This window comes from Macrosteles quadrilineatus, unplaced genomic scaffold, assembly GCF_028750875.1.
Source record: "Macrosteles quadrilineatus isolate MER2022 unplaced genomic scaffold, UCM_ALF_1.0 Scaffold_3__2_contigs__length_128488019, whole genome shotgun sequence".
NCBI lineage: Eukaryota > Metazoa > Arthropoda > Insecta > Hemiptera > Cicadellidae > Macrosteles > Macrosteles quadrilineatus.
In genome coordinates, this window is record NW_026542596.1 from 54,203,504 (window position 1) to 54,224,856 (window position 21,353).

Here is a 21,353-nt window from a genome sequence, read left to right on the forward strand (position 1 = left end):
AGTCAGGATCATCAAGTCCAAAGATCAGGTACATCTGGGCTCAGTTTCGAACCACCAAAAAACTACTGACTTTTCTCAGGACCGAACCGACGACCTTTTTGATTCTTTTAGGCCAGCACTAAAACCACTCAGCGGCCCAGCCAATTGACAAGTGTGGGATGAGTGGCGCGATCTTGTGGTCTTGTTACTGACTAAGGCCGACATGTTCCTTAGACTGGACTATTAATTAATAGCCCATACAGCCAATGGCAACTACCTACAGTTTTTTTGTGGAATCCGAACCACATTTTTGCCTTGTAATTTACGAATATGTCTAATTATCAGGATAGTAATCTCTAGTGCGGACGTTAATCCACACCAGGGAGTATCGCATCCACATATCATGCCTATAAATACATAAATTCGTGACCTTCAAGTAGCTGGATTACAGTACAACGCCAAGGTCCCAGTATGATATTGCTACAATTGCTACATTGCTACAATATTGAACTTTGGTGGAATTTTACTTCTCTTCCATAAAACTATTCACGAAAAATTGATGTTTCGAAGTGGTTTTATTTAAACGAGAGGTCGTCCAGTGGTCGAAACTCGACCAAAAATATGTAATGTACTCACTTCTCTATTTTCACCCCACACTGTAAATAAAACATGTGATTGGAGTTTCTTCCATTTGTTTTGATTTCCTGTTTATATTTCGTTGTTATTTCGTCACCAGCATGGCAACGCATAAGATCCATGTTAATTTTTTCAAATCTTTAAACTCATCTTTTGTGCTTATCTTTGAGCCTATTTAAATTTATAAAGGGATTCTGCACACCTACAGGAAAATAGCTTTCTAACGGTATGCGTAGATTTTTCCTACGATGCACACGAGCTGAGAAAAAAGGTTTTAAAGAAACATGCTTGCCTATTAATATATAGACGAGAGGTCGTCCAGTGGTCGAAACTCGACCAAAAATATGTAATGTACTCACTTAACTATTTTCACCCCACACTGTAAATAAAACATGTGATTGGAGTTTCCTCCATTTGTTTTGATTTTCTGTTTATATTTCGTTGTTATTTCGTAACCAGCATAGCAACGCATAAGATCCATGTTAATTTTTTACAACTTTTAAACTTATTTTTTGTGCTTATCTTTGAGCCTATTTAAATTTATAAAGGGATTCTGCACACCTACAGGAAAATAGCTTTCCAACGGTATGCGTAGATTTTCCCTACGATGCACACGAGCTGAGAAAAAAGGTTTTAAAGAAACATGCTTGCCTATTAATATATAGATAGATAGATCAAAATCAGAGTCTTTACGTCAGACTACATCCTACATTTTATTAGTTATTACACATAAACAACTTTATGGTGGAATATCCCTAAAATTGAATTATGCAATGTCACTTTTATGCTTTGTCCTAAAGATATTTGATACAAAAAACGATATAATATTTATTTAATAACAACAATGAAAAAATACAATGTACCTAGATAAAAAATTAATGAACTATTTTAGGCCTACATATAGCGTCTAGATTTAGATGGAATATAATTTCGCTGTGATTAAACAAATCGTTAGAAAATGTTAGTTTCGTTTCCTTGAATTGAATGTTTGTTTTGGAAATAAGAGTTTTCCCTAAACTTTACAAATTATAGCTTGCAGTTGTAAATAAAGTTGTCATCGCGTGAGAAATTCGCATGACAATTATGTACTTATTCTGTTAGGCTTCATGTAAAAGATTACTTTATTATTCAAACAGCTGTGATTACAAGTGTAGGTTACAAATGATAGCCTCATGCCATGCTACATGCAGTCGGTTAACATGTAATTTTAATCCTCAATAACTTGATAACTTTGTACGTGTTGTTAAATTTACGGAAAGTAATAAAAGAAACGTCTTATAACACTTAAAACATTTATTTACGCTTATTACTCACAAGACGGCAAATTTACATAAAATATGGTAAGTGGTGATCAATTTCGATTGGACACTCCAATCATCATCAGACCCAATAGGTGAAATGGATCTCACATTTCGCCTATTCCAGTCCTGGGGCCAGAAACATGAATTTTGAGGCATGTTTTAATTCAAAGTAACCTCGTTGCGAAGCTACCAATTGTTCTATATTGTTTTAGATCCATGACCTAGTTATTTCATTTATTTAGAATCATATAACACTTTCAAATCTACCCACTTCCAAATACGGGGTATTGTATAGCGAGAATTCAGGTCAGCAGTGTTGATTGATTTCCAATTGATATCTGGGTGCTAATATTTGTTTAATATGTCAGTTATTTTTCGATTCAATCCAATGATTAATGCCTCCATTATAACAATGGATGCTAAGCGAACACTTTTGGGTAGTCCTAAATACAGGGTGTTTTTTACTTACGTCTTTATTTATGTAAAAACCGCAATAGATAGAAATATGCAGTTTGCGGGAATCATCTATTGACGTAGGGGGCCCAATTGTTTTGAATTCAACGTAACATTCACATTCCCCCCTGCCCCAACTTGTTTTTTTTTTTTAATAGCAAGGTACCCCTTGTGATATATCTAATGAAAGAGCATAAAAATTAAAATGTTTAGTGAAAAAAATTTAAAATTGGCTCATAAATTTGTGAGATATTCCCACCCCTCCCCGGAACTTATTTTTTTTTTTTAATAGCAAGGTACCCCTTGTGACATATCAAATGAAAGAGCATGAAAAAGAAAATGTTTGGTGAAAAAATTGAAAATCGGCTCATGAATTTGTGAGATAATCCCCCCCCCTTTCCCACTACCGATAACTTTTTTATAATAGCAAGGTACCCCTTGTGACATATCAAATGACAAATGAATTTCACCAAATATTTTCTTTTTTATGCTCTTTCATTTTATATGTCACAAGGGGTACCTTGCTATTAAAAAAAAAGTAATGGGTAGGGGAATTATCTAACAAATTCATGAGCCGATTTTCAATTTTTTTTCACCAATCACTTTCTTTTTTCATGCTCTTTCATTTGATATGTCACAAGGGCTACCTTGCTATTTAAAAAAATTAAGTCGGGGACAGGGGGGGAGAGGGGGGGAATGTGAATGTAACGTTGAATTCAAAACAATTGGGCCCCCTACGTCAATAGATGATTCCCGCAAACTACATATTTCTATCTATTGCGGTTTTTACATAAATAAAGATGCAAGTTTAAAAAAAAAACACCCTGTATATAAATTAAACAATTAATTGTTCTGTAATTGTTTTATATCCACGACTTTGTTTTTTATTTATTTAGAATGAAATAACACGTTCCCATCCAGTGAATAAGGGAATTTGTATGACGAGAGTTCAAGCATAGATAAAACATACTCCCTTAGTAGATTTCTCATCCTTATGGAACAACTGAAGACAATTTTATTGTTAGTTCTGTACGGTTTTCTGTAGAGGTCGTGTTTTGTTTACAATTTGTTTCCCGTTATTACAGCCATTTAAAACCTCGTTTAGCCAAATAATACGATCTAATCATAAACAATAACTTGTCCCCTAGTTATACAACCAAACAGTAAAGCACAAATCAAGAAATTAACCCGAAAATAATAGAAACAAAGTTTCGTCGACACTAGCGCCAATGTGTCACGTACATGAACTAGACACGAAAAACGTGCTTCAAAATTTACAATGGGATGAGAAGTCTACTTGTGTTGGTTAGTCTATGGTTCAAGTCAGCAGTGATAATTGATTTCAAATTTTCGATTCAATCCGATGGCCAAAGCTTAGAGAAAGCTTACATAGTTTTGTATAACGATTGATTACTAAGCGTACACGTTTGGGTAGGCCTACATATAGAAACTACATAGTTAATTGTTTGAAACTAGCACAAATCATATTTACGCCACACTACATTATTTTGACAAACTTCCCACGCAAGGATTTAGTCCAGAAAACAGCTGTTTGCCGCCAGCTTATTCAAATGGGGTTTCATAGCGTACTCCTGTACTGCAATGAGTTTTGCCGGACACCAATCAGCTGATTATACTGTATTTAGGTGGCAGTGAGTGGTTATAAACAAAATCATAACCTCTCTTAGAGATTATGACTAGTGATTTTTAGTCATTTAGTTGGTGGAAATATATAAGGATTTGTACGGATTTAGTAGTATGGCGTAAATTATCGTACGTAACTCGTCCAAAATGTGTGTACCGGACTCGTATGGTAATCGCGTACTGGTAAACACTTATTTTCAGGACTAGTAACGTAATATACTATTTTATGCTTAAACAACACAATAGGTCTACAAGGAAAAGGAACGCACATAGAACTATAAAATACTGCAAATGGTTTACTTCATAGTTCATTTAGATTTTATACATTTTTGGTGCAATAAAAGGAATAGTAACTGGTGGAAAGTAAAAAATGAAATTGGATCCGCCTTGTTTCTGACAGGTAGAGTAAAATAACGACGAGCTTGTTTCATTTATAACTGTCCGTCAACGATCAAACTTTAGTCCCAGCAATTGAATGTTGTTTCATTCATTCTAGCTTACAATTTCTCCGATTTCATGGAATCTAAGAGAAAACTAGAAATGACAGTTTAGTGTGTTGACTACGTGGTACGATTTATATTTAAATGTTTAAATTAATGTAATTTTTAGGATGGACACGAATAGCAAATAGCTCGCGTATTTATTTAATGAGAAATAAATGATCAGAAATAGAATATTTTACAGAAAAACTAAATCCTGAACTGCAACATCTTTTAACTCAGTTAACTTCGGGGACTTCAAAATATATTTAATAAGAGTAGGATTGTAATAATTTCTGTACAATCATTTTAGACTCTATAGTGGGGTTGTATCTAGGAGGATAATGTTTAATCCTCCTAGGGTTGTATACACATTATGACTCATTCTGTTTATGACATACGCTAGTGTCTATAATAAGTGTTTCAGAAAACAATCCGTAATCCGGAAATTACGTCTTTTCCTAATCATTACACAACTGAGAATTTTACAAGAATCGAGATGTTTTATGATTATGATGGGTCGTATTTACTGACTGAAAATGGTGCAAATAACAAATACATGGAGCTTGGTTGGTCTATAGGTTATAACGCGGAACTTCTGTCCTAGATGTAAGGATTAAATGCTAATCAAAAACTTCTTTGTAGTGATGTTGTGACTCCGTTAAGATTACACCCATAAAGGTCCGATATAAGGACGGGCACTTCCTCTATATTAGACAAAACACTCTACCAAAGGTTCTGAGTTGATTAATTGTCTAATTTCTTATTCACTTACAGTAATGATAATCAAGAACACAATTCTAAATGAAACTGAAAATACTCTAGCCACAACAAACCTGCATACTAAGCGAATCTCAATTTGTCTAATTGGAATTGAACTAAAATATTACCATAAACAAGTCACATTTTTTCACCAATAGATTCAACGAGTACTTTAGGTTTTCTGCTACGGGTGAGGTCAAAACTCGTTCACGGACACACACCATGTACATATTATACGTACATGTACACAAACTTTAGCTAATAGTGTATGAGGCCTATGGAGACATAAAAATGAAAAAGTAAATGAGCCCAGGTGCAGGCCTTACCGTGTCACCTGTGACAGTAATAGCTACTTCCCTATGGGGAAATTAGCTAATATTAACATTTTTCACATATACGTAGTCTCCGAGATACAGTGTATTATAGTAAAATAAATGTAGTAAACTCTTCTCAATTGCTATTCGAATGATAATTATATGCAGATTCTATCTGTTTCCATTACTATCAGTAAAATAAAATAGCTACAGTACTTCAATACTTCAGTACTACAATGAATATGGAAATTCGCTAGAATTTTTTCACGATTCTGCATCGCATAATTTTCCAAATTCAATCATAAAAATCATGGTCAAATAGAAAAATAACTGTTAACTTATATTTTTACTAGATCTAGAGTATTGTGAGCCAAAGCCCACTGTTAAGGCCAAGCTGACAAATACATCTCTAGACTTCTGGACCTGACGTCATATCCCTTACGGCTATAAATAATGCACGGAGGGTTCAGAATTATTGAGAAAGCATATTTTTGTTCCGAATATTTATGTGAAAACAAGCCTTACCTCTCAGTCCCTGCTTTTATTCTTGAGGTTATCATAAAACTTATCGATGTGGCTAGTCTTCATTATGAAATTATTATGGCACCGATTTCTATCACTTTTATATATTTTTTTTACGATAGGGGCCTAAGTCATCTGTATTTCATGCGCTCAATTTTGTATACAAAATATCCATTATATAATGTGCAGGGTGCCCATAAAATAATCATCGGGTTTCAAATACACATGTATCAATTAATTTTTGTTCCACTACACTGTGACTCACAAGTGGTTGAAGAGAGTTTTTCTAAGTTTTTTATGCATCTGGTCTAGTCGCCAAAAGGCATTTTTCACCCAAACCTGAAAGTAAGGTCCACCCAATGTTTTTTAGCGTTTTCTGTTTCTTTAAGACCTACATAATTAAAATTTGCAGGGTGCCACTTTGTCACCCTTGAGCAAATTGAAATATTCAAAATGGCGGCCAAGATGGCTTAAAAACTGTATATTTGCTGTATCTTTCCCTATAGAAGAGACAGGGTAATAATTTTTGTGTCTAATTTTATGTTTTAAGGGTCAGAGAATACCAATAATTGATTATATTAGTAATAAAATACCCCCGCCGCAGCAAACCTGCCGACTAAGCGAATTTCCAGTTGCCTGAATTGATTTTCAATTAAATGTATTTAATTAACATTAATTTTTATGAGTACATAGGCTTGCTGCTACAGGGAGGGTAAAAACGTGTGTTTTTAGTGAAATATTATTAACTTCGTATAAAATAAATAAATTTACCAAGTTTGATCAAAATATATCCATAAACAAGCAGACTACAACATTTTACAATATTCCCCATAAGAATAACATGGGAATTTTAAAATAACAATTATTTGAATTTTCTCCGTCACTAATAATGGTACAAAAACACTTTGATATACACATTTTTTTTAAGCTCTTTAAGAAGGTCTGAAGAGAAATTGGAAAATTTTGCGTTTAGAGGGTCAAAAATTAGAAAAACCAATTTTTACCCCATAAAACCCCGCGTAAAACCCCGTTCCCATGGAACGATCATGCTGGTTCGCGAACTCATTCAAGTTTATCCCGCCTTAGACCTTCAAACCAAATTTCATCAAAATTGTATAAAAATTACTCAAGTTAACGTGTTCACTGACACATATGTAATTGTCTATTATGAAAAATTGAATTTTGGTATGTTTCAAAACCCCTACTTTTTCAGTGCTCTCATGCTCGGATTTTGTCAGATTTTTTTATACATTGCCCTATATGTATGAATGTATGATTTCAAAATATGTCTTAAATGTTCTCAAAGCAATTTTTTCCACCTCAAAGTGTATTTTAATCGGACTAGATGTAGTGGTGCAGCACGGCTAGCGTTCCAAGTTGAAGACTAATAACAATATATCCCATAATATATCTTCAAAGCAATATACAAACTGATATGAGGTTGATAATTGTTCAAAATTTTATGCAGATTCTTTTAAGAGCCACAAAATATGAATGTTCTTATCAACTGAGTTTGTATTTGCAAACATTTAAAGGTTTTACAAAAAAAATCTTTGAAATTTGGTATTGTTTCTATTTAAAGCTGTCTCTTTTAAATAAATCAATATTATACTATAAAGTATATGGTATAAAGTATATGGACATTATAGTAAAGTATATACTTATATACTTATGTGATATTATACTTTATTATCTTAAATTAAACTTGATGGGGGAAACTATTAAGACAAACCGCAGATTGTTAAGACGATTAGTTGTCAAATTATTGATGTTTTACTAAAAGCTTACATAAATCCAATATGGCGGAACTTTTTTCAAAAATAGCGGCTTTCCACCACTTGGATTTTTCTTGATTTTTAGTATAATATTCGTGACACCTTTGTTGACAAAATCCCATATATTTTGGAATATATGGGGAAGAATATGGGGAAGAAATATATTTTATTTCTTTTACCTTAAGTTTGATGTTGGACCGTATTTTGACTAGCCTAAAGAACAGTGTTTTTTCTTAATTCAAGAAAACTATAATTTAAAAATTAGTTGATAAAGTCATTCACAGTTCCTGAAGAAGGATAATGCACTGTCCACAGTACAGCACACGCATCAATTAGGAGAACTGCTTGTAAGTTAACTGATTTGATGACTGTGTTCTGTTTGAATGTTGCACTTATCCTCAGAAACCATAGATTTATAATGTTTTAAGTCAAGTAAATATTTGAAAACATTGTTGATGAGGTAACTTGGCAACAAATTAATGTGGAAATTATTAAAAACTTATATTGATTTATTATTTTGGGCAATTTTCCAATTAAAACATCAAACTAGGCACAAAATGATTATCCTGTCTCTTCTATAGGGAAAGATACAGCAGATATACAGGTTTAGTAAAAAGTGTGGAGACCCCCTGTTATTTTTTTAATGGCCCATACTAGAAAAACTAAACTCGGCACACCTTTATGACATGTTATGAAGTACTTTTTGGGCATAACCGTCACTTGGTGTACATCCCCAAAATGGGGGATTTTGGGGGAAACTCGAAAATTTCAAACACAAAGACCCATCAAAAAGTGTGGAGACCCCCTGTTATTTTTTTAAATGGCCCATACTAGAAAAACTAAACTCGGCACACCTTTATGACATGTTATGAAGTACTTTTTGGGCATAACCGTCACTTGGTGTACATCCCCAAAATGGGGGATTTTGGGGGAAACTCGAAAATTTCAAACACAAAGACCCATCAAGTGACCCCTCATTTTAAAGGTCCTGGTAAAAGAAAACTAACAACGTAAACTAGAGGTTTCTATCTTAATCAGTAAATAATGGAGGCTGTTTGAAATCTTTAAAAATAGAAAATAACTTGCAATTTTATATTCAATTGGCTGCCATATTTTACTGTGCTAAGATAGAGACCTATAGTTTGAGTTGTTAGTTTTCTTTTATTATGACCTTCAAAATGAGGGGTCACTCGATGGGGCTTATCATTTAAAATTTTTGAGTTTCCCCCAAAATCCCCCATTTTGGGTTTGGGAACTTATGAGAATTTCAATTGGCTGCCATTTTTTACTGAACTGAGATAGAGACCTCTAATTTGCGTTGTTGGTTTTCTTTTACCAGAACCTTTAAAATGAGGGGTCACTCGATGGGTCTTTGTATCTGAAAGTTTTGATTTTTCCCCAAAATCCCCCATTTTGGGGATGAACACCAAGTGGCGGTTATACCCAAAAAGTACTTCGTAACATGCCATAATGGTGTGCCGAGTTTAGTTTTTCTAGTATGGGCCGTTAAAAAAATAACAGCGGGTATCCACACTTTTTACTAACCCTGTATAGTTTTTAAGTCATCTTGGCCGCCATCTTGAATATCTCAATTTTCTCAAGGGTGACAAAGTGGCACCTTGCAGATTTTAGTTATATAGGTCTTGAAGAAACAGAAAACACCATAAAACTGTGGGTGGACCTTACTTCCAGGTTTTTTGACCGGCAACCAGACTAATCTGTTCATTGTTCACCGTTTCCCCTTTTATTTACTTTCATTAATTGTTTTTAAAACGCCTATAACTGAAGAAAACCTTCTGTGAGTTAAGATATGATAACAGCGACAAGTAACTGTAACTGTTGTTGCATATCTTGGAGCAATGGTTGTTTCCCCAACTTAAAGAGGGCATGGAAGACTTCATATTACAGCAGGACGGGACTCCATCTCATTGGCTCATTGACTCAATGTCAAAAGAGTTGCAACATAGATTGAAACATGTTTCGCTGAAAACGGACAAAACTTGAGATATTTCTCTTTTAATTCATGCAATTTGAAGAAGCATTCATGTATCTGTATGTTCAATAAAGTATTTTAAAATCTGATGAATATTTTATGGACACCCAGTATTTATTTGGAACATGTGCATGAATTTACCAATTGTGTTATACTTGTAGATTCGTGTATCTCTATCTTTTATTTAGTTACAAGAAACTCGTATGTGGAAATAAACCCTCATTTTACAACGTCTGGAGACATTCCAAAATTGTTAGTCTCTCCTCTTTCACTTTAACGAGACAACTCAGTTTATTTACCTTTGAGTGTAGATGAAGTGATCTGTGTAAGTAGCTTGGTTACTGACTTTGATCATACTTCATTAACCAGAACCATGTAATATTAGAATCCCAATAATCAAAGACAGCTGGTAAAGTTTTAAATAAAAATCTGCTGACTTTTCTCAAGATGGAACCGGTGATCTTTTGATTTCCACGCAAGCGTTAAGGCCATATTTTTTTTAAATTTCTTCAAACACTTTGTGTTTTTAAAATATATAAAATTCGATTAGCACAATTTTTGCTCTTTTCAAATCGCCAGCTTCAAGGGTTGACATATCGGTATTGTTTTCTGCCAGTAGAAGTTCATAAATCCCAACTTGCCCGGAGCTGTTGTCCAACTCCTGTAATCCTCGACGTGTTGTAGATTATTGTTGTTCTCCAGGTGTCAGGGCGATCCAGTTAGAATAGTGGTTAACATTATATTATATGTAAAATATTATTGTTAAAAACATGTACATTATTATTACACTTATGTATGTATTATTATACGCAAAATATATGATAAAAATACATTAAATGTAAATTTTACAGTTAACTGGAATATTACAGGTTGATGTCTAAATTATAGTTAGAAATTTACGATGAACTTGTAGTTATAAACATTATTGTTTTTTTTTTCGTTAAGACTTGTCTTCGGTGGCAAAAGTACCGTAATCCATACCGAAGGGATATTTTTAATTCAGCGTGTTTAAACGCTATTAGACATTTTAAAATAAAGATGTGAATGTTGGGGCTGAAGATATTTACATTATTCCCTTAAAACTGTATTTGTAAATGCAAACTTGTTCATTTAAAATACCATTGCTTTACTGTACAATATATTTATCCATACAATAGGCAAGCATATTTCTTAAAAACCTGTTTCCCCAGCTCGTGTAAAAATATTTTCCTTTAGGTCTGCAGAATCCCTTTATACACTAAATAGGCACACAAATAAGCACAAAATAATGAACTTAAAAAGTCTCACAAAGGTAATACGTAAATAAGAAGTAAATAAGTTGTTTTAGAGCAATGTCAATTTATTTGACATTTTTTTGTATTAACTCAATAATTATTTTCTAGAGTTTAGTTCCTTATAGGCCTTGTCATTATTTCATGTGACTTTTTTACATAAAGTCTCATTAATTACTAGCCCATTCAAATACATCTAGGTATAGACGCAATCCAACTTGGGATTGAAGCAGCAGCCCTTAGACTTGAAGGCGAACACTATAATCAATCGGCTTACAGAGTCAATCAAGCATTAATTGCATCTAGCATATAACCCAATCAACCTAGTCAAAGAAACATTGCTGGTCTTCCTGGACAAATGTATTGAGTGTGTAAAAAGAAACTGACCATACCCTACTGCAGTTCTGAATTCAGTGACCGCTATAGCAATGCATTGTTGAACAGTGTGATAGAGTATTCGCTACCCATATCTGTGGATTGCTCGTGCAGGGCCAATTGAATGAGCAGGTCACCCCCGAATTTGAATCTACTTTGTATAATGTTACCCTGGATTTTGCTTCGTTTTATCAGCGAACTTCACAAAATAAATCTCACAACATTGAAGCCATTTGATGGAGGTTTAAGAGTACAAAATCTAATGTTTAATGTGGTTTAAAAATTCTCATCGAAACATGGTACTTCACTTAAAAACAGTCATATGAAATCCAAAAGTTCTTTGTTGGGCTTTTATTTTTTACGGTTTAAGACTAAAGTAAGTAAACAAAATATAAACATATACCTAAAATTTGACAAGAAAACTATGTTATTTTTGGGAAACGTGCATACATAGTTGTAGTGAAGGTTGTATATTTAAAGAAACAGACAATAGAAATCATATCTATACTTTTAAAATTAAAAAAATCCACTCACTCACTGATCACTATATCTAAAAAAACTACTAGCCATAACAACTCAGAAATTGGGATGGAGGTTCCAATCAACCTCTAGGTGTGCAATAAGAAGCGTTTTCAAGTAATTCCACCCGGGCTCTGCCCCAGTATCTTTTGAAGTTCCCATGTTATCCTTATAGAAACAAGATTTGTTTACATTTTAACATATGACAATTTTTGAATACGTACAATTAATTAAGGGAACAGCCGGTTATATTTTTAACATAATTTTTTTCTTGAAAATGTGTTTTCCTACAGTCACCCGACAAAGTGAGCTTCCTTGCACAGATTATAGTGCAGAAAGCCTTATTTTGGTGCACAGTTTTTACTTTAGCACACACCAGTATTCCAACCAAACAACACAAAACAGTGTGCTTTTATTATGCACGTAATCCGTGTACGCTTGAAAATAAGTTGGCAACACTTAAACATATTACGGCTACGATCAGCTGGTGCAGCGTTTCCCATTTCGTTCAATGTATCCTAAGCTAAAACATGTTGTACAGTGTTTGAAAGACTCATTATTTATATGCTTTATGGTAACTGTAGGAAAAATATAATGTGTAACGCGAGTGCAAACTGCCTTTGCTACACTCGAGAAACTTTCTACACTCACCTACGGCTCGTGCATAAACATTTCTCTAGTGTGCAGCAAAGTGCCACTTCACCCACTAGTTACACAAATAACTATTAACTGCAGAACATATTTTTAATAGTTAGATGAATTTAAAAAAAAAACAAGAAGTATAGGCCCTACTCAGTTTTAACATTTAACTTTTTGATTAAAATTTTCGTGAGCGTAGCCACGACGGGGTTGCTAGTAGACACACAAAAAAACGTTTACTAAACATATGAAAAAATAGTGTGCGATGATTGTACAATTTGTTATAACGTTCCAAAGATCAAGTTCAATATTATCTCGACTCTACTCTATCAAACAAGCCAGGCAAAATACAAACCTTGTTTTCAGTTAAGGGATGGATGTTAAATATGGATTGGCAATTTTCAAAGTATCCATTTATTCTTGAAATGTTTAGGTAACTTTCTTCCTGAAGAAACTAAAAGTGGGAAACCAAAATAAATGCAAGCTATGTAAGTATTTTCTGGATAAAGTATTGTTATAGTCAAAATGTTCGGGTTTAAGTGTTAGTAAGTACTAATCCATGTCATTTACATTTTTTGAAATAGTATTGTTAATAGGACCAAAACAGAATTTCTTTAAATCGGCTCTAAAGATTTTTTTTTAAATTTAGTATTTTATGGTTCATTTGGCTCTAAAGAACGAGCCCAAAGAACGAGCCACTAAGTACGAGCCCAAATGCTGCGAAAAAGTACGGTTCAATAGTTAATGTTACTTTGAGATTTTCCCCATAAAATATCATAGTTACTCACCCGCTTGCAATAAGGGTTGTGGACAACCTAATGGTAGAAAGTAAATGTCAGCTTGCTGATACACTTTGTAAATAAGGTTTTTTTATATGATGATTTGATTTAAATCTACAGATGGTATAGTGATAACTGGAATTACAAACAACATTGAGATAGAGGTAGGGAAAGACGCTGATCATGATAACCTGGGTACAGAATCTGGTTGTAATACTGGAATGTTCAGATGGTTGAGGATTAATTTACTACAAGAGGTCTCAGCTTGCTAACCAGCATAGCCCTACTATGTATCTAATTGAAACCCAAATATATAAACTTGAGTTTCCAATCGATATAATAAGGAAATTTGACCATTGTAAACATTTACTTTGATAAATGTAAAACCCATTAAATTCCACTTCAATACATCTATCAGCAGGGATTTGGGCCGACTTTTTTCTCCAAAATTTTTTTTAAGAATTGTACTCCTTCTTTTCTTTTAGCACTAAGATTGCTTAATGACAACTCATGCGTAACTCCAAGCTGTAAAAGCACTTTTTAACTCCTCGTAACTACAAATTAACTCAACACAATTAAACTTAACATTTTAATCCCTTCAGATTTTTCATTTATACAGGATGAATTTTTAAATCAAGTTCAACAAATCTAAATAATAGTAGTTTCTTATTAAAGCGGTACACACAATAATCTATTTCCTAAAGTTAAAAGTTAAAATTTGATAATGAGAATCCAACGTAAGAGAGATAATGAGGTAAGCTCACACACACACACACACACTCACACTATGGTGTGTAACCTGCAAACAAACTTATCATTAATGAGGTTAATTTAATCCACTTATTTCTTCAACCCGCGGGAAAGCGGCGGAGATAACGTCTTTTGGCAGTTCAGTTAAAAAGTACAGCCAGGGATCTGAGCAGCTAGATAAGACACGACCCTGTGAGAAAGATACTAGACACACACGCACGCCCTCTCTCTATCTCTTAGGGGATTTTGGGTTAAACGTTCATAAAGACAATTTGCTCAAGACAATGAAATATTAGTGGTTTTTTACTGAGTAAAATACAGAGAATTTTAGTAATTTACTTCTCTTTCGAACAAATACTATTAAAATAGTGACCCTTATTTTATTCAAATATGGCTTATTTTATTCAAATGCCCTTAATATTCTCCCGAAACAGTATTTGTTATCTTCTTACGTGCAAGGGAATACTATTCATACACATCTTGTAAACATAGCATCATGGACAAACACTACTTTTATGAGTCAATACCAAATACGTGAAAATTAGTAGATCAATTTAATTATAGGTTAATTCATTGAGAGAGCAAGAACGTTTTAATCGTATATACTTCTTCCTTTGAAGCTTTTATACTCCTTTCTTACTACTTAAGCAGTTCACCAACACAGCGAGGATGTGTTAGTATTTTTAGCTGAATATGAAAGAAAGGTGAGTGATGAATGGAATGAAATTATCTTTGTGGCTTTGTTACTGACTACGATCAGCTATTTCTTTCACCGTGGTCGTTTATGAAAAGCCCAACGATCAAGGACAGCTGGGTTCAGTCTTGAACCATCAAAAATCTACTGACACTTCACAGGATCAATCCGGCAACCATTTGATTGTTAGGTGAGAGATAAAGTGAATAAATAAAATGTATAAACTCACCGTAGCGTTACTGGACACAATCATTCCTTCAAGTTTTTCCGAACGCTAGCTGTGTGAAGGTTTAGTTTTTATATGATATACGAAGTGTCTATGAAGGCGCTGTATGCAATACCCACATTACCCGGGTGTACCCATATTGACGCTTTGCGCCGTCCGAAAAACAAGGCGTGTTGTAACTTAACTCTTGGTAAACTGTTGAATCCTTCCTGAAAATTAATTAACCATCGCAAAAAAAAAATTAACAGCTTTCTGTTCCATTTTTGCTTGAAAGTTAACTTTTTCTTCTCTATTTTAACTAAACAAAAAGCGAGGAACTTTGCTTGTCCTGTAATATAACCAAACAGTAAAGAAAAAAATATATTCTAAAATCCGATAAAAAACATTCGGCCGACATACGTGGATTCAAACACTAAACTCATAAAACTTGTGTAACTAGTGTACGAAGTGGCACTTTGCTGCACATGAGTGCAGCAAAGGTACTTTTCACTCGTGTTACACATTACATTTTTCCTACAGTTATTGTAAAGTATAGAAATAATTAGCCATTTCTGGTCTTTTCTCAACAACAACGAGTAGTTCAGTTACACGACTCAATGCAAAGTACAAATATAATAATGGAATACGATGTAAGATTACTTACAATGTTCAGTGAACAGTGTATTTTTTTCTTTCTGAAACTAACTAATTTAGATTTTGAAGGGTGTGTTTGAACAATAGACCTATTTAGACAAACTGTATACCGTATACGTGGATTCAAACACTAAACTCATAAAACTTGTGTAACTAGTGTACGAAGTGGCACTTTGCTGCACATGAGTGCAGCAAAGGTACTTTGCACTCGTGTTACACATTACATTCTTCCTACAGTTATTATAAAGTATAGAAATAATTAGTTGAACGAAATGGAAAACACTGCAACAGCTGATCGTAGTCTAAGAATAAGAAATTTAAGAATAAAATACTCCCGCCGCAGCAAACCTGCAGACTTAGCGAATTTCCATTTGCCTGATTGGATTTAAACTAAAATGTCACCTTAAAAATATCACATTTATTCCCTATTTAAACAGAATTAGTTTAATGAGTACTTAGGTTTGCTGCAACAGGGAGGGTAAAAACGTTTTTTTATGTAAAATGTTTAAAGGTACTGTGGTTTAGTAAGAAATTAATAAATTTTCCAAATTTGATCAAAATATGTTCACAAACAAGCAAACTACAACAGTTGACTTATTCTCCATAAGAATAACATGGGAATTTTAAAATTACTATTTTTTTGAATTTTCTCCGTAACAATTAGGCGCATAATAACGCTTCAATATACTAAATTATTTGTTTTTTTAAGCTCTACAAAATAGTTTAAAAAGAAATTGTGAAATTTTGTGTTTTTAGGGTCAAAAATGGGAAAACCCTATTTTTACCCCATAAAACCCCCCATAAACCCCCGTTCCCATAGTCCGATCATGCTGGTTCGCGAACTCATTCAAGTTTATCCCGCCTTACACCTTCAAACCAAATTTTATCAAAATCGGATAAAAATTACTCAAGTTATCGTGCGGATGGACACACATATATATATATCTCTATATATAGATATATAAAAATTTGAACGAATGGTGTTTTTGGCCTCTGGGGACATCAAAATGAATAATTTATTTTTGTAAAAAAATACAACCGACTTCAAACGCTCTAAAAAGAATGAAATAATTTCAATAAAGTAAACTTTTGTATTAGGCAAGCTCACGTATTTCAAGTCGGCGCGGCTCAAACTGCAAATCACAAATGTTCTATATGAATAGGAAAATAATTTAGTTTGATATTATGATAGGGAAAAGAAGCTAGTTTAGTATTAAAACGTTACTTTTCCAAGTTAGAAACATTTAAATGCGTTATAATCTTTTTAAAGATACTTGTTAATACCACTATAATGCCGATCTCTGATTACGGTAATAAAATAACTCTTAACGCATAACTATGAAAAATACATGCAGATTAACACCTTTAGTTATAGATAGTCACCAGCAATATGGACACCCTCTTTCAATTTTGTATCAAAAATCATCATGGAGCCGCTCCGACTTAAAATACGTGAGCTTGCCTAATACAAAAGTTTACTTTATTGAAATTATTTCATTCTTTTTAGAGCGTTTGAAGTCGGTTGTATTTTTTTACAAAAATAAATTATTTCATGATTTTTAGTGACTGTATAATTTTTTATATATTAATTATTTGAGGATTTTTGATAAGCAAAACTGTTTGACACAATCAAAAGTTCCACAGAACAATCATTATTTTAAAACTGCTTGAGTCACCTGTTCAGGTTACATAATCAATGGGTATGAAAATAAACATTTTTAGATATTCCTTAAGAAAGAAAGAGTTGTCCATTACATTAGGCCTAGTGAAAAACTAATTGTCTTTTCTAGATACATTGAAATGTCAGACATAATCGTTTCCTGCAATCGGTGTACTTCTACATTATAAAAAGAAATAACGTCTCAAGCCTTTTGAACAATATGAAAGTTATTCCTCAGCTACCAACACTAAAAAATCTCTCAAAAGTGGAAAATTGGTCGTTAACACGTATAGTACCTTTGGAAAATATTATATGAAAGATTGGTTCAGCTAAAAGTGGTGTAAGTCATGTAGGGGGTTTTGTTTGCTTAAGATATAGCCTAGTCGAAATTGCAAATCATCTTCCTCTAGGACTTTCCGAAGCAGGCATAATAGTATTGATATGTTATAGTAACTGGGTGTAGAGAATATTAATAAACATTTCACATCTGCAAATGCATGTTTAGTAATTAAAATATTTAACACTTTTAAGACAATTGACGATTATGCACTGTCACACTTCTTAGGTCGTGTAAGGAATAATTGCATTAAATTTATATTTAGACCTGTTTAACGAATGCTTTGGTTTTCACAATACACCTTTATTTGCCAATATCATACAGCTATTCACTGAAACATATATGTTTTTGTAACTCAGAATATTCAATACTAAAAACAGAATTACTGTATACACAAATCAGGTCAAACGTTAAAATACATTTTTTATAGTAACCAAAACAAAATGCATTTTCTCAATGTAATTCATTTAGGCTCCATGGCAAGAAATAGTTTATTAATCAATATGAAGAAACTGTTTCATGAAGAATTGTCTGTAGCTTCATTTAAATGGTTTCAACTAACAGCTGTAGGAATGTTATTATTATTTATTGCCTTCTCTGCACAAATGTAAACAATCTGCACAAATGTAAACAAAATAAATGTTGAATATTTAAGGTTTTCAGAATCTTTCACCGAAACAAATATTATACTTAAACATGATATATAAGGTACCAAATAGAAACTCTCCTGGTTATTTTGGTGGTGGAACCACACTGATCGGTAAAAGAATCCCAGAGAAATTGGTGAACATACATAGAAAAAAAAAAAACATCGCCACAGACAAATTGAGAACCTCCTCCTTTTGTTGGTAGTGGGGAAGTCGGTTAAAAAGTAAATCGGTCCCGGGCTTAGGTCTTACCATGAGACCAACGGTAATAGCTACTTCCCTATAGGGAAATTCGCTAAAAATGTATTGACCATTAAGTAAATACATTGTTTACAATAGGTTTTTTTTAATTAGTCTACAAAATTTAAGTCCAATCAGAGTAACAAGTGTCAGGCTTTAAAGCTAAATACAATTTTCTATTTAAAGCTATGTAGGATGACAGCATACTTAAATAACTATTTCCGACTCAAAAACTCATCAATCTGGTACATTGGATTTTCTAGGAGCCATTTATACAGTATTTCAAAGAATGCCTTAGCGCTAGTAATATCTACAACATAGTTTGGCAGTTTATTGTAAAGCTTTAAGCCAAGAGTGTGATGATACTTTTGTGTTCTTGTCAATCTACATCTAGTTATATCGATTTTATTTCTAAACCTAGTAAAGTGATCATGATCATCAGTCCTAGACATATATTTATCAATATCTTTTCTCAACAGCCTTATAACTTCATAAATATAAAGATTTATCACAGTCAAAATCCCCGTTTGCGCAAACAAAGGCCTACAATGTGCCGGGAGAGATGACCCAGTTATAAGTCTAACTGCATTTTTCTGTAATATTAAAACATCATCGATACTAATGCCATTACCCCAGACAACCAAACCATACCTTAAAATACTTTCAAAGAATGCATAATAATCCAGTTTTAAATAAACATCAGGTAACATTTTCCTTAATTTACATAATAAACATATTACTCTTGACAATTAATTGTTTACAAACTAATTCAATGACTCTTCCATGACAATTTACAATCAATAGGAATGGCCAACAGTGTTACACTACTTTCCAAATTTTGATTTGATTTGTTATTAGTCATAGACACAAGCATGCTTTTAGTTTTCTCTTCATTCATGAAGAGCCCGTTGACAGTAAACCAATACACAGCTCTTTCAAAACTATCTTTGACCATATTACTTAGTACATCAGGGTTATTATGATAACAGGCCAATAATGTATCATCTGCATGTACAGTAGAAAAACCGTCAAGATTTATGTTTTATCTATGATTAAAGCTAACACCATTTATCAATATCAAAAATAAAATGGACCCCAATATTGACCCCTGTGGTACACCATGCTTGACCTCTGAAACTTCAGAAACATTTCCCCTAATATCTACCAACTGAGATCTGTCCGTTAAATATGATTTGAATAAAATTAGTTCGCAATCTTTAACACCATAGAATTCAAGTTTCTTAAAAAGAAAATCATGTGAGACACAGTCAAAGTCACAGTCTATAGTCACACAGTCATAGTCTATAGTCACACAGACACAGTCACACAGTCTCTAGTCTGTGCTTTAAGTATTGCCAACATATTTTCAAGCGTACACTTATTACGTCCCTAATAAAAGCATACAGTTTTTTGTCGTTTGGTTGGAATACTGGAGTGTGGCAAGAAATTAAGTGTGACAAAAGTAAGTAAAGCAATTTTGATTACTATAATCATTACAAGAAACCCCACTTTGTCAGGTAACTATTGGAAAAATCTATATTTCTTATGTTGAAAGATTTTCTGGAAAGTAAATGGCTTAGTCCAAATGTACACCAATCCCATTGTTCAAATTGTAAGTGGTCTGTAGTAAATAAACTGTTGTACTGTAGCTTTTGGTAATAGATTCACTGTTATTTTTAAGATTTTATTCCAAAAATATTTTAGAGGACATAGGCTCGGATTATCAAGACTACTCTATTTAGGATAGAACATTTCATTTATGTGGCCAATTTACATTCAAATGCAAGGATGCTAACAACATTTGGATGCACAAACAACGCGTCTGTCCTACAGGGAAGGTCATTATTTACTTCCACTTGGTCCAAACTGCGGACCTTCATGATTTATTCCTCCTGCTCTTGTCAAGATTTATCAAGGATACACTGGAGTACATTCTTAAGTATATAGTTAACAAGAATAAATAAAATGGCGTTATATTAATTGGGCAAACAGTAAATTTAAGCTTATATACAAGTTGTAACTAGGAAATACATTTTTGTGTTATTGTATTTTTTTTATTTAAGAATATGCTTCTAAATAAAACTTTTCTAAGAAGCATTTTTCTAAGAAGTATACAATTTGTTTAGTATTTTTGTTATAAAAAGGTAAAATCGCATTTCTTATTACTATTGACAACGAAAAACTAAAATAAAAATACTCATCTATAGTCAATTTCTATCATTTATACCATGGATGAAACCATGTCTTTGAGCACGATACTTTATCAATTATATTTTCCTTCGTCATTACTGTGAGAGTTACAAAAACTTCGTGTGACATCAAAATACTATATATTTTTTTTATAAGTTGGTGTATTACATTGAAATCACAATTTTCCATCCGCGTTATCCGTCGTCAATAGCTTCAATTCAACTTAGTAAGTTATAATTATAAAACTGATTACACCTTTGCCATAGAAATGGTGCAGTATGTCTACTCAGAGTCAAAGCTCTTGCATACTATTATCAAATCGACAATTCTCTTATATATTTTAGTGGAGGGAGTGTCCCTGGGGCAATATATACCTATACACACTTCACACAGATGTACGTACACTTCATTTTATTATGACTAAGTGGAACCTTAGTTCAAGGTTTGATCCGAACCACTGGACTTCAGTAATATCACTTGCTAAAATACATTGAAGTTTGTCAGTATTTGAACCCAAGTCCCCAGGCTAGAAGTA

The 21,353-nt window shown here is 33.1% G+C and overlaps 2 protein-coding genes across 2 annotated transcripts in view; one reads left to right on the forward strand and one right to left on the reverse strand.

Annotated features, from left to right (window-relative positions):
• The window catches only part of LOC128990884 (two pore potassium channel protein sup-9-like), a 181,094-nt gene that overhangs the window by 31,145 nt on the left and 128,596 nt on the right, over window positions 1-21,353 (forward strand). The window lies entirely within an intron of this gene.
• LOC128990885 (zinc finger protein 239-like) overlaps window positions 18,279-21,353 on the reverse strand; it is a 172,285-nt gene continuing 169,210 nt past the window's right edge. Inside the window, exon 3 of the mRNA XM_054413523.1 lies at window positions 18,279-18,357. Within this exon, the coding sequence (XP_054269498.1) occupies window positions 18,323-18,357 (35 nt within the window). The 3' untranslated portion in view covers window positions 18,279-18,322. The remainder of the gene's footprint in view (window positions 18,358-21,353) is intronic.